The sequence below is a fragment of the Nicotiana tabacum genome, chromosome 13, assembly GCF_000715075.1.
Source record: "Nicotiana tabacum cultivar K326 chromosome 13, ASM71507v2, whole genome shotgun sequence".
Taxonomy (NCBI): Eukaryota; Viridiplantae; Streptophyta; class Magnoliopsida; order Solanales; family Solanaceae; genus Nicotiana; species Nicotiana tabacum.
This window is the reverse complement of record NC_134092.1, coordinates 110,209,838-110,224,828: the sequence shown is the minus strand read 5'-3', so window position 1 is coordinate 110,224,828 and position 14,991 is coordinate 110,209,838. Positions and strand designations below refer to the sequence as shown.

Sequence of the window (14,991 nt, the reverse complement as noted above, 5' to 3'; positions counted from 1 at the left end):
ATTTTACCGTTTGGATAATTTTATAGATTTTCATATTGATAGTTACAAAATTACATCCAACTTTCACATAACTTCGCAACAAAAATCATAAAATAAAAAAGAATCAAAGTCTAATATAATTAGAAATACCGCATTTCACAATTATATTAGCAAAACTAACCATTCTAATTTTAAACTAACTAATTTTATTACATTATTTACTTATCTTATCCTAATATTGTCAATTGTCTTGAGCAATGACAAATGACTTATTATTAGGCTGTCGCTTGGCTTAATGTGGATACTTGAAAGAAAAAATCGCATAAATAATTATTTGTATAGGAGAACGTGGATAAGAATCAACTTGAAAGAAGATATTGCATAAATAATTTTCTTGACACTTGGCTTAATCTTATAAGTAATTTTTTTTGTCCAAAAATTATCAAGTGACTTTTTATTATAGTGTCACTTGGCTTAATATGGTGTCTTTTCCTCTCTTTTTATTATATAGATATATTATATAAGTCTTGTTTTGAAACGATGAAGTTAATAGGAATACGTGAGAAGCTCTTGTTAGGCAGTGTCTAATGTCGCGAGTGTACCATTATAAAAGATTGGCAAATGAAATTATATCGGACCATTACCTATAAAATTAAAGGTAGTGATTGATTTAATGTCTAATTTAGATTAATACTGATTGACTAATTTGATTCGTTCAGTTGCATCTTGTCAATATTTTGACTTACAAATAGTCAAAATATTGTAATTTCTCCTTTCTTAATTTCTTTACCTTTTTTTGTTTTTTGTTTTTTGTTTATTATTTACAAATTACGATAGCCTCAAGCTTTTTACACTACTTCAGTTACTCCAAGAATTGGATCCGTAATCACCTTTGATTATTTCAACTTTGAACCGTTTGGGAACATACTTCTAAAGTAGATTTTATATTATTTGACTAAGTTTCTACCTGTATCCCTTTGATTGCTCCAATTTTGTCCATTATGCTTCTTTTTGGATATACTTGCATAAAATACAATTTGACTAGGTTCCACCAGCCAAAACCTTTTAATTTATTACTAAATTTTAAAAAAAATGTATCTCCAAAAACAAGAGTAAATTTCCTTGAGATAACAGAAGGAACCTGGTCATTAGCCATGGACTTGAGACATGATCTTTTTTTCCATATTATTCTACACATGACGGCGAAAGCAAAGAAGTCCTAGAAAATGACTCTTTTTACAACTATTACATTATTCCATTAATATTTGCCGGCCTAGGGACAAAGAGAATTACAACTTCCTTAACATGTTTGCCATTTCCTTTCTCTCTTTTTCTTTTTTTTATTATCAAAATGATTCATTTGTTAGTCATATCATCATCTTCTTCTAGTTATTTGCATTGTTCTCTTAGTCATTACCACCGCTTAGATTCAACACAAAAAACTTTTTAGGAGATTCGCGACGTGAAGGGAACATATCCAATCCATCATGGGGTGTGTTCAAGGTAGGGGTTATGGTTTCTCTCCGGAGAGGTTTGAGAGAATGAAAATTGATAATGGTTATGTTAAAGGAGATGAAGTTGGAAAACAACATGCAGAAAGACGACGACGACGACAACAACAATATAATACAAGGGATATGAGTCGAATTAGGGAGCAAGAAGGGAATGGGAGGAATCATGTAGTTGAAGTAGAAACTAGAATTATTGGTAGAGATCAAAAGGAGATGATGATCAAAGGAAGGGATGGAATTGGAATTGGAAATGGAAATGGAAATGGAGTTGGAGTCAGAATAGGAAATGAATTATCAAATAGAGGCACAAGGAAAATGGAAGGAGATGAATTGGTGGATGGATGGCCAAAATGGCTTGTTGATAACATTCCTAAAGAGGTTTTGGTTGGTTTAGTTCCAAAGACTGCTGATTCTTATGATAAGCTTGCTAAGGTAAGTTTCCCACCTCCTCCCGAAACCGAAACCGATTCAGGATTCTAACTTACGTGTTCAACCTTTAAAATTCTCAATAGCTAGTGAACCTATTATATATTCTTCGAACATTATGAGTACAAAATCTAATATCCATTGGAATTTTAATTGTTTTTCAAGATCTTGCCTTTGTGCATGAGACATTAAACATGATTTGAAATCAAAAATCAATGCATTTTAATTATTTTTGCAGGTAGGGCAAGGGACATATAGCAATGTGTATAAAGCAAAAGATAGGAACAGTGGGAAAATAGTAGCGTTAAAGAAGGTTAGATTTGATACATCAGAACGAGAGAGTGTAAAGTTTATGGCAAGAGAAATCATAATATTGAAGAAACTTGATCATCCAAATATCATCAAGCTTGAGGGCTTAGCCACTTCAAGAATGCAATATAGTCTTTATTTGGTTTTTGATTTCATGGAATCTGATTTAACTAAACTTATCAATCGCACTCAAGGAAAACTCACTGAGCCTCAGGTAAATGCTTAACTATTTTCCTCCTTTTTGTAATGTTTAGAGAATATTGCACAATTTAATTAGTGGCATTATGTGGTATTAATGACTTCCTAACTATTTATTGTTTTTCTGTTAATGTTTTGGAAAGAAAAAAAATTTTACTAATGAAAAGCGATCTACCTAAAATTACATGGGGAAAAAGTTATATTAAAAAGATTTAGAATATCTCGGAATTCAGACAGAAGATAGAAAACAATACAAACTGAAAATATCTATAGTTTGGGATTGAGGCTAGTTCTTATTATCGTTATAGACTGGAATATGTAAACGCGTACTCATCAAAGCATCAACCTTATGAGAATTAAACTTCACTATTATATGTTATTTTTCTAAATATAACTTATCCTGAGGTCAATTTGAAGTTATTTAAATTTGACACTAGATTCGCAAATTAAAGGAACCGAGACTACACTTTTGAACGTTTAGCAGTGACAAATTATTTTGAAAATCTAAGGGTCAATTGCGACTTCCTTCCCATTATTCTTCTCTTTAAACATGAGTGTATCTTTTGCAATTTATGAAGCTAAGAAAGTTCAAATGTGGAGGTCATATTTTAGGATTTTAGGGTAATTGATCAACGATTGAATTGAGTAAAAAACAGACAAAAAATCATGGATAATTGATGCAGACATTTTTTATAGTGGAACTAATCAAAATAGCCGTACCACCCAACCGTTTAAATTGAAAATAACCATCGGAGGTATAATATAATATATAATTTATGTATAAATGTTATATAGTCAACGTATAATCTATATGTATATCGGTCGGCTATTTGCATAAAAATTTCTTTCTTGTAATATATCTTCTAGTAATTAAACCTAATAAAATATATTTTAAACACACTTTGTAGGTAAAACGTTACATGGAGCAGTTGCTCTCAGGACTTCAACATTGCCATGAGAGAGGGATATTGCATAGGGATATTAAGGGGTCAAATTTGCTAATAGACAAAAATGGGATGCTCAAAATTGCTGATTTTGGCCTTGCAAATTTTTACCAGATAAAGACAAAAAGGCCCCTAACAAGTAGAGTTGTGACACTTTGGTACAGAGCCCCAGAACTACTTTTGGGTTCCACTGATTATGGAGTTGGGATTGATCTTTGGAGTGCTGGTTGCCTTTTGGCTGAGATGTTTGTTGGGAGGCCTATTATGCCTGGTAGGAATGAGGTAAACAAACATTTTTAATTTTTTTTTTTATTAAAATGTTATATCTTATAGGAAATTAAATATAAAATAACAATAATAATACCAACAATAAAATGCATTATTGTTGAATCGGGCTTTCGCCTATTGTTCAAAATTCTCCACTGTTGCCCCTGTGAGAGTTGGGGTCATGTCTCAATCACTGATCATTCGAAAAGACCAACTAAACATTATTGACTCACTTATCTGATAAGTTAATAAGTTAAGGTCTATTATATGAATCATTTGCGGTGATTCATCATAAATTAATCAGTATTATGTTAATTGTTAGCGTACTGTAATTCTTCTTCTTTATCTGGAGTTAGGACCGATAATATTAGCAAGCTCATACAAGCAAAGTCAAATTAATAGAAGTAAAGTTGAAAATTCATGGTATTTAAAAACTATAATAATGCTGTAACTTTCTTTTTTTTCTTTTTCAGATAGAGCAACTTCACAAGATATTTAAGTTGTGTGGATCACCAGCAGAGGAATATTGGAAGAAAGTGAAGCCACCAACAACATTTAGGCCACCACAAAATTACAAGCCTTGTTTTGGAGATGTATTTCCAAATTTACCTGATTCTGCTTTTCCCCTTTTATACACACTTTTGGCTGTGGAACCTCAATTCCGGGGCACTGCTGCTACTGCTCTCCAAAATGAAGTAAGTTACAAAATTTCATTATGTCGTTGTCATGCCTAAAAAAACATGGATTTCTAACAAAAATGTCTAAGTTATTTTACTTTCTTTTTTTTTTCGGTTTAACCATTCAGTATAACCCGATTAATTTAGAGTTGCACCAGATAGGCCATAAGAGGAATAAAGCACTCATGCATAAAGATTTTTTATTCTCGAAACTCGAATTTGGATCTTGTTAAGAATTGAAATATTTCAATCAAAATAAGTTCATCTTACTCCGAGTAGAACGAGAGTTAGTAGAATTTAGGGTGAAAATGATAAATCTGATTACAAGACATGAAATTGAGTGAGTTTGAATTGGTAATATAGAGCATTAGTAACCTTCTTGGAAGTAGCAAAATAAGTTGGACAAAGATCACTTTTAGCCCCCGGCAAAAATTATTTATATCCGATAATCGTAAAAGTGCATAAAATTTATATATTTTTTGTATATAGTAACATGCAGAAATGTGTGTGTGTGTATACACGCGCGCGCACACACACAAAAATTATAGTTTTTTTACTATTATTTTGAGATCGGTTATACAATATTATTTTTCCAAATAAACTTTTAATGTATAAGGGTGGTAAATACAAAAAAAAAGGATTCATTTCATAAATTCAGTTAGTCTTTACTGGTACAGTATATGTATATTATTGAGCACTAAAATTTTCCTAAACATTGTCTTAGTTCTTTATAACAAGTCCATTAGCATGTGGGCTCTCTGAACTACCAGTTATCAAAGTAGAAGAGGATGGGCCGGCCCAATCCATTGATATCACAAGGTATGTTTTCACTTCTTCCATTGAACTAAGGTTTCTAGAAAGAAAGAAAAAAAGGAAAAAAAGAAAATCAATTTGAAATATAGAGCTTTTTGTTAAATTATAATTTATGTGGAAGAAAAACATAGAAATGACACCAGTTAGCCATTCTAAAAGGCTACTATTTAGGAATTAGCTAATATGTTCTGAATTTCAGTTTTTCAATTTAATTTTTCGGGACACCAATATTCTGAATTATTCCGAAACTAAGATTTTTAGTTTAAATTTTTAGGATAAAAATAAGTACTGAATAATCTCTAAATAGCAGTCCTTCCCCAAGAAAAAACCATATTGCATACATGCAAATTTCAATTTGAAATGAATGTTTTTTAAGAGCTAGTATTTAAGTTCTAATTGAAAGTTATAGAACTTGGAATTGATCGTGAATACTACAAAGAAGAAAGAAAAATCAGAAAGCACGATTTTACTTTTTGTTGTTGTTATGTGGAGGGGGTATTAACATATGCTCCTTTCTTTTTTGATTTATTTATATAATTTATAAAGAGCAAACATAGGTAATTGGTCATATTCTTTTGTTTATTTCATTGCTTTTGCTTTTTCCATGACATAAGCGAGGGGTGGACTAAGCATGATTAAAATTTATTAAATATATTTCCTTTCCGCCAAGGGTCGTATAGTAATCAATATAATTTTGACTTTGGCTCCCTCAAAACATCTTTCTTTCTTTTTTTCTTTTTTCTTTTCCAACATTTGAAACCCAAACTCCAAAGTTTAAGTCGTTAATCATAGTGCTTAAGTTTTTTCTTTTGCTTTCTTATATTAAATAATTGCTCACTAGAATTCTCTCTCACACCCCTTTAATGTCATAATTACATATGTGATCATTAAAATGACTATCATTGTTCTAAGATGTAACTTAAACATCTTCTTAGGCAGTGCAAAACCACGTTTGAAACCTCTTTGTCGAAAAATTATTTTGTGTTGCTAGGTAAAAAAATATATTTTATACTTATATATTATATAATTAAATTTTCTTTTCTTTTTCATGTGTTTTATTTTTTATTTTTTGAGACCTCATAATAAAAATATTGGTTTTGTCACTCCTCCTAGACAAAAGTAATCATAAAAGTGAAGTCTTTAGGGACCAAGACAAGTTAAGTTCTTACACATGGATGTCACAAAATATACAAATATGTCACAAAATTCATTGTGTAATCATAGTCTTAATTCCATAATCCCGTGCAATATATAAGAGGATAATTATATCAGGAGTACAAGAAGCCATCATTACATTATTTCTTTTTCTTCTATTTCATTTGATAAATTACAACGTACAACAGATCTATATTTTATTTGTAAATATTAAATTAATTTATGTTAGATTTAGCTTTCAAAAAAAAAAGGCTTTTGATAATTAAATTAGAACAGAGATCATCATTTATTTATTTATCTATATAATTTATTCATACTAAGCCAAATGAGTAAATGATGTAATTTCATTGAAAAGCCCATGTTTCTACTTGGCGTAAAGATGGATTTATAAATTAGCTCTTCTTCTTTTTTTGCTATAATCATTAATTAAGACGCTTTATTTTATTTTCTCTAATCATTTTCCCTCTATTCTTTCAATTTTAATGTGGAGGGAATTGTACCACAGGAAGAAATCTTTAAAAGGCAAACGGGTTCAGAAAAATAAGGAGGGCTACCGGAAAATACTCTCTAATATTTCTGAACTTTCTGCAGAGGTAAATTCTCTCTCCTTTTCTTTTTAGTTTTTTATTAAATTATATATAAATAGAAAAAAGAACTACGTATGATAGGAATATGGCTCTTAAATTAACAAAATGAGGGGCACAAAAATGCAACTTAAGACCTAGTTTTCAATTTTTTGTAGTTTGAAGAATATATTTCTAGCTCCAAAGAACAATATTGAAAAACAGAATATTTTCTCGTGCCATACTGACTTAGTAGGCGTTTGGTCATAAATTTCAAATATTTTTTACTTTATTTGGAATTTATGAAGTTGGAATTTAAGATAAAGTTATGTTTGGTTATTTTTTATTTTTTATTTTGCAAAGCAGAGAGAGCACTTTATTTGAAATTTATGATGATGGAATTAGATTGAAACTTTACAACCAAACATTATTTTCGAAATAAAGTGAAAAATTATTCCAGAAAAAAGTGAATAAAATTCAAGGCCAAACGGCTCCTTAATGATCTTATTTCAGTAAATCATTCTTTTCACTTCTTCTCTATTTTCTTGATATTAAACCGAAGGTATGATAAAATGGTATACATTTTTATCACTCTATCAATTTTCTTCTCTATAACTTCATATTATTTATCTTAGAAAACATTAAGCTTTTCTTCAAAAATAGGACACAAATGCCATAAATGGTTCCACATGCATGCCACCAAATACACATAAGAGAGGTCGGCAATTTTATTGGTTAGACCAATTAACCTTGACTGAAGGTACTTTTGTCTAGCAATATTTGTAAGAGTCTATATATAAAAAAAATTAAGTGCAAGTTTAGTTATTTTTCTAACAAAAAAAAAAACAAAACGGAAGCACCGTTCTCCAAAAATTTGGATAAACTGTTCATATGATATTGTAAGATTTTAAAAAGAAATTGCACATTCACGTAGACGAACATTATTTGTCAATGTCCTGGATATTCACAGAAGCAGATGATTAATCATTTGTTATCGGAACAAATCGAATAAAGGGCATTTCTCTTTTGGGCTGGTCTAGTTATGCGCTGATGAGGGATTCCAACCCCGATATCATTGTTTACCCTCAAAATTGGATAGCAATTAAATTTATAAGTGATTTTAAGGATATGCGAATTAATTTGATACAAAACGATAAATTGAGTTAGAATGGACAAGTAAAAATACAATAAATTCAAACCACGCGAGGATGATTCCAGCATTGGTGAAGCATTCACCCTCGATCCGGGCTCACAATGGATAATTTTGATGAACGAGAGAAAAAGCTTAAAATAACAGTGAAAATAACAATATATTACTTTGGAATGTGTGTTTCTCTAGGTTCAGCTTCATATTGTATTTATTCAATATATCGAAGGTTTCCTACAAATGTTTCAAATGGTCCTCTGCTCGTAGGGACGTAACCAACATATCGTCAATGTAAACCTCCATTGATTTTCCTATTTGCTCTTCGAACATCCGATTTACTAGGTGTTGGTAAGTGGTACCGGCATTTTTTAGTCCGAATGGTATTACGTTATAGCGGTAGGTACTGTATTTAGTGATGAAGGACGTTTTTTCTTGGTCGCCCGGGTCCATCCGAATTTGATTATTCCCGGAGTAGGCGTCGAGAAAACTGAGGATCTCGTAGCCGGTCATGGCATCGATCATGCGGTCGATGTTTGGCAGAGGGAAAGATTCCTTGGGCATGCCTTATTTACGTCTTTATAGTCTACACATTCTTAATTTATTCCCTTTTTTAGGGATTACTATTATGTTTGCTAACCAATCCGGGTACTTAAACTCCCGGATGGACCCTATTTTAAGGAGTTTAGATACCTCATCCTTGATGAATGCATGCTTGACTTCGGACTGAGGCCTCCTTTTCTGCTTGACCGGATGGAACTTCGGATCCAGGCTTAGCTTGTGATTAGTTATCTCCGGCGGAATCCCTGTCATATCGAGGTGGGACTAAGCGAAACAATTTATGTCTTCTATAAGGAATTGAATGAGTTTTTTCCTGAGCTCAGGACTTAGCCTCGTGCCTAGATGTACCTTACGATCAGGCAGGTGTTCGATCAATATGACTTGCTCCAGTTCTTCGACTGTTGATTTGGTGGCGTCAGAATCATCGGGGACTATGAAAGATCAGGGAACTCCGTAGTCGTCGCCCTCATCCCTCCCCTGCTTCTCCGGTTCGATCGAGGCAGGTATCGGTAATTTCTATTTGATTTCGTCTCTGGCCACCAGACCTAGACCTTTCGATGTCGAAAGTGCGAATACCGGGATCACCTCGTCGACCGCGAACATCTCCTTTGCGGCCGGTTGTTCTGTGTAAACTGTTTTAATCCCTCATGGCATCAGGAATTTCAGCACCTGGTGCAGCGTCGAGGGCACTGCCCTCATGTTATGAATCCATGGTCTCCCGAATAGAGAATTGTACCTCATGTCTCCTTCGATCACGCAGAACTTTATTTCTTGAATGGTTCTGGCGGTGTTCACGGTAATATTATCTCCCTTTTAGTGGTTTCGCATGCCATGTTGAATCCTTTCAGAACCCTGACTGTAGGCACGATTTGGTCGTGTAGACCTAGTTGTTCCACGACCCTCGATCTAATGATATTAGCCGAGCTACATGGATCAATTAACACACGCTTAACTCGAAATTTATTTATGAGTACAGATATTACCAGTGCATCGTTGTGGGGTTATACGATGCCTTCAACGTCCTCGTCATTGAAAGACAAGGCTCTTTCTGGTACGTAATCTCGAGTCCATTTTTCCCTCATGATGGATACTTTGGTGCGCTTTAACATCGGCCCCTGGGGAACGTCGACCCCACCGATGATCATGTTAATGACATGCTGAGGCTCCTCCTGCTCGATTTTCTTACTAGTATCTCTATTCCTGAAATTATTTTTGGCTCGGTCGCTCAGGAACTCCCGGAGATGTCCGTTGTTGAATAACCAGGCTACTTCATCTCTCAATTGTCGGCAATCCTCTGTTATGTAGCCGTGGGTGCCATGATATTTACATATTAATTTGGGATCCCTTTGGGCTGGATCGTACTATATAGGTCGAGGCCACTTGGTGTCTTTGATGCGTCCGATGACAAACACGATAGCAGCAACATCAACGTTGAAGTTGTACTCCGATAACCTCAGCGCTTCCTTAGACCTAATAGGCCTGTCGAAACCGTTTTAGCTCATGAGCCCCCGGTTATTTTGACCTTGATCACTTCTCCTTTCATTTCTCACAGGGTTTCATCCAGACCCGCTACCCCTACGATCACCGTTGTACGGTTGATACCGATCTCTACTTGACCTTGGTTCATGATCAATCTCTCTTTTGGACCTGTCACTAGCTCGGATAGCATAAACACACCCGGAAGGGGGCCCAAGCTGATCATCTTCGCCCCTAATTTTTGATTGGTACGGGTTATGCACATCTACCCAAGTTACAGCCGGATATTCTACCAGATTTGGCTTGAACTTCTGCGAAGCCAATGAGCTTCGAGTATTGAGTCCTTGGGTGAAGGCCTGAACGACCCAATCATCTGCCACCGGCGGCAGGTCCATCTGTTCCATTTGAAACCTTGACACGAACTCCCTAAGCATTTCGTTATCTCTTTGTTTTACCTTGAAAAGGTCCGACTTCCTGGTCTCGACCTTGATGGCTTCGGCGTGCGCTTTTACAAAAGCATCTGCAAGTATAGCAAATGAGTCAATAGAATTGGGGGGCAAGTTGTGATACCATATCATAACTCCTTTTGACAAGGTCTCTTCGAACTTTTTCAGCAGGACAGATTCGATCTCATCATCTTCCAAGTCGTTTTCCTTGATGGCGTACGTGTACGAGGTCACATGTTCATTTGGATCAGTTGTTCTGTTGTACTTAGGAATTTTAGGCATGCGGAACTTCTTCGGGATCGGCTTCGGATCCGCGCTCGGAGAAAAAAGTTTTTGAACAAACTCTTTAGAGTCCAGGCCTTTCAATATCGGAGGTGCTCCGGGGATCTGATCGACCCTGAAGTTGTAGGTATCCACCTTCTTGTCGTTGGCTTCGATCTTCTTTTCTTCTGTTTCTACCCGTTCTGTCAATTCCTCGAGCATCTTTATTATCTCAGGGTTGGTCCCGGGTTCAGCTTCATTTAGCCTATTTGTGGCTAGTTCATTTCTGTGAGTGTTTTTTCGAGACGGTTCGGGCTCAACTCTACTAGGAGTGCGGCTTTGGTTCTATAGTTGGGCTATCGCTGCCTGCTGAGCTTGCAACATTTTGAAAATCACCCGTAAATTGATCTCATCCCCTTCACCGTCACGAGTATTTTGGGCTACCGATCGGACTCCCTCGCGGACGTTGTTCGCATGATCAGTGGGCAAATTTGTGTTAATGGCCATATGTGAGTTGGCACCCACCGTGGGGCTAAGGATAATAGTGGCAATTTGATAAAAAATTATCTATTGTGAGCCCGAATCGAGGGTGAATGCTTCACTAAGGATGGAATCATCCTCCTCGCGTGGTTTGAAATTATTGTATCTTTACTTGTCCATTCTAACTCAATTTATCGTTTTGTATCAAATTAATCCGCATATCCTTAAAATCACTTACAAATTTAATTGTTATCCGATTTTGAGGGTAAACAATCATGATTTGTAGCCACGTGTACTAATCCTCTGAGTTACATGCCTCATCCAATTAACTTCTAATTGAGCCTTAGTTGATATATTGCATGAGTGATCAAACTGCATTTTACTATAAATGTATTAGAAAATTTATTAAATATTTATTGCAAGCTCAATAACTAAAATGTGTTATGTTGAGAACTCAATAGCGTTTGATAGCATATTCAGTACTCATAAACTTTAAATCGTGACTCCGATTCTGATTTTACAAAATTATATTTAATTGATTGATGAGCAGGAAAAAGGAGAGTCAAGTATGCAAGGTCATAGTGGTGCAAGTAGCAGTTCATTTTCCTTAAGCAGCAGAAGGAATAAATATAGCATTCAAAGCCCTCCTCCTTCACCAACTCCAGCTTTCAAATTTAGAAACAAAATGAACCAAACTGCTAAAACTGAGGCACATCCTAATGCTCTCAAAAACATCAAGAATTATCCCATTTTGTTAGCTTCCATTACTGAGGCTGCTAAGCATTATGAAGACAACAGATTAAGCCTCAATCGTAGGGCTATCTCCACCATTGATTTCAGAAATCATCATGATCTTGATGATAACATCTCTAAGCTATTCAGCTTAGACCATAATTAATTAAAAAAAGTTGTTTTATTAAGTACTGTTTAATCGTGTATTTGGTTTAGACGTGTTATAATTGTCTATGTTCAGTTTGGTGCACGAATCATCTCGCGTTTACGCAAGATGTGTTTGGTGCACGAATCATCTCGCGTTTACGCAAGATGTTATAATTGTCTATGTTCAGTTTGGTGTTTCAAGATCCGAGAAAGGGCCGTACCCCAAGGGTGTGAACAAGTTGAATATGTGACCTATAAATCAGACAGCTTTATCATTCCTCCCATGCTCTCCTTCTATAGTTGTCTGTGTATTACTATAAAATTACTTGATGAAATAAAGAGTACAATTATGCAAAGATTTTTTCCTAAATTATTGAATTGTGATGTTTTTTTCCTTTAATATGCTTAAACAGGTTTTGGTATAACTAACAGACACATTAACTAAGGGACTGGTGGCAATGATTAATGGTTTTTTGTTTATTGAATCATTCACTAGATATTTGGTTTAATAACGGCTAGGATAGGCAGCGGCGGAACTAGAATTTAAAGTTTTTGGGCTTTGAATTTATCGCTAAACTCATAGCTAATCTTATTTATTGGGGTTCGCAATTAAATATTTATATTAATTTAATAAAAACTATCGGATTTGACCAAGGGCTATGAGGATAAGTAGTACTCGACATGATAAGATTTTCTTTTCTTGTTTGTTTGTAAACAAACAAACGAGCCCGTGGAAAAAGGTTGTCCCACTTCTCATACTTTGAGCAAAGGGGAAGAAAAGGGGGAAAATAAGAGGTAAATTATTGGTAACATCATCAATTGAAAAAAGAATAGACCCACCCAACGTGTGATAGAAGTAACTTTTTGAGGTGTTTGTTTTATTGAACAAATAATTAATAAAGTAATCTATATTATTAGTGTAAAAACATTTTACATTATATATTAATATAATTAAATCTGTAATAGTAAAATAGTCATCATTTTATTAAGTTACCAATTAATGAACACTATAGCGCTCTGACATGTTAATAACTAATTTGTTGCAAAAAAAGGTTAAACACAATTGCACTAAATATATAATCAAAGTCTGAACCCAAGATCCATCTTGATATATAGTTGATGGGATGAAACACAACTTCATTCAAACTTAACCCCAAAAAAAAAGTACAAGAAGCATATAATTATTATGTACAATAATCACTTCTTCCTAATTCATAACCGCAAAAAAGAAAATAGGGAAATCAAGTGCGTACAAGGCCATGTAACAAAAGATGCTTAATTTTCCTCTTAATCACACCACTAATCATAATAATTATCGGAAAATTTACTCTTTATCCATTTGAAACTGTTCCTCAAAGATGTTTTAAGCTTACCTTCCATAGAATACATGTTATAACTAGCTATCCTTTTCTTCCTCTTCCCCTCAGAATTTTGGCCCGGTCCATTAAAACTATAAGACTTGGTTCGATCCTCGAAATCAAATCTTGCTTCTGTATAAGATGCAGAGTGATAAGGGAATGATTTACTCTTCTCCATTATCAAGAAAATAGAAAGCTCAATAGGGTTGGGTTGTTACTTGTTAGTAGAAGAAGAAGTGTATATATGTATATGAAAATAATAATGTTTTAGTGTACGTTAGTGCGTTATGTGCATGGGCCCTGAAAGTGACTTGGATTGATAATATTTACAAGATTGTGGTAGGCTGGTAGCTTCGAGATTCTTTTTTAATATATATCATAGGATAAAATGTGTATATAATACTTAGCTGGATTTGGTGAATGTGTGGGTATTTGGTTGTTTTGGGAGATGATGGGAAATTTAGGCTTATTTTGGTACAAAGACGACAAAGAAAAGCATATCAATTGGTGGTTGAGCCAATCTTGGGTAGTGCCCATAAGCTTATTAAATAGGTTTTTTTTATTGATTTTCTTTTAATTATTATTTAAAAAAATAGCATCATTTATTATTTATTCGATAAAGAACACTTTTTTTTTCATTATTAACATATTATAAAAATTAAGCTCAATATTTAATAAGTCAACTGACTCACTAATCACATGAAAGAACTTTTTTTTTTGTCCTTCTCCCTTCTCCCTTTCCAACATTCAGAAGAAAAAGAAGGAAAGCTAATAGATAAAAAAAAAAAAAAAAACATGATTTTTGTACAAAGAATTATTGACTTTCCATTCAAATTGCTTATGTTTAGGGATTAATAATTATTATTCCTATTTTAATGGAACTATGTGCTACAAATATAAATATTTTCCTGCCACAACTGTAATATTGGGTTTCCTGTTAAGAATTTGTTATATTTCTTTTAAAACTGTGACAGTTATGTAAAGTTCTCTATTAAATAATGTGTTCTATTCCTAATCTTGTTTTCTTATTTCAAATTTATCACAACTTTCTGAACGGAAGGAGCTTGTTGTTTATCTTTTGAACGTACTTAAAGTTAGAATTATTATATACCAAGAAGGAAAATGAGTAAATTAAAGTTGGAATTGATTCTGCAGAAAGTGGGTGAAAATCAAGTTATAGGTAGCCACGACATTAGAACTTATAAAACTTGTTAACTACATATTACATGGCGAATTGATAGAAATCTTGCACATTTTTTATGAGAAAAAATGGTTTCATTTGTTTTAGAAGAAGTTTTTAGGGGTAGGTACGTTCAATAAACAAAACAAAAAAAAGGATTTTCATATTACAAAGAAACCCAATAGTCAAAAAAAAAAAATGAAGATCTAGTAAACTAAAATGGTAATACAGACAAGATTAATTTACCCTAAGATTAATAGTCCCGTTTGCTCTAATGTCAAAATAATCATTATAAATTTATAATAAAGAAAAGCTTCTCGTGAAAATTAAAATCCAGACAAACTGGATAAAAGGTAGAATATTC

At 33.7% G+C, this 14,991-nt stretch overlaps 1 protein-coding gene across 1 annotated transcript; it reads left to right on the top strand.

Annotated features, from left to right (window-relative positions):
• Nucleotides 1–1,290: 1,290 nt before the first annotated feature.
• On the top strand, nucleotides 1,291–12,464 carry LOC107822426 (putative serine/threonine-protein kinase At1g54610). The gene is made up of 7 exons (XM_075228315.1): nucleotides 1,291–1,922; nucleotides 2,155–2,439; nucleotides 3,332–3,649; nucleotides 4,108–4,329; nucleotides 5,036–5,130; nucleotides 6,785–6,872; nucleotides 11,761–12,464. Exons 1-7 carry the CDS (start codon nucleotides 1,467–1,469, stop codon nucleotides 12,106–12,108), a joined length of 1,812 nt encoding a protein of 603 aa, XP_075084416.1. The 5' UTR covers nucleotides 1,291–1,466; the 3' UTR covers nucleotides 12,109–12,464.
• Nucleotides 12,465–14,991: the final 2,527 nt, after the last annotated feature.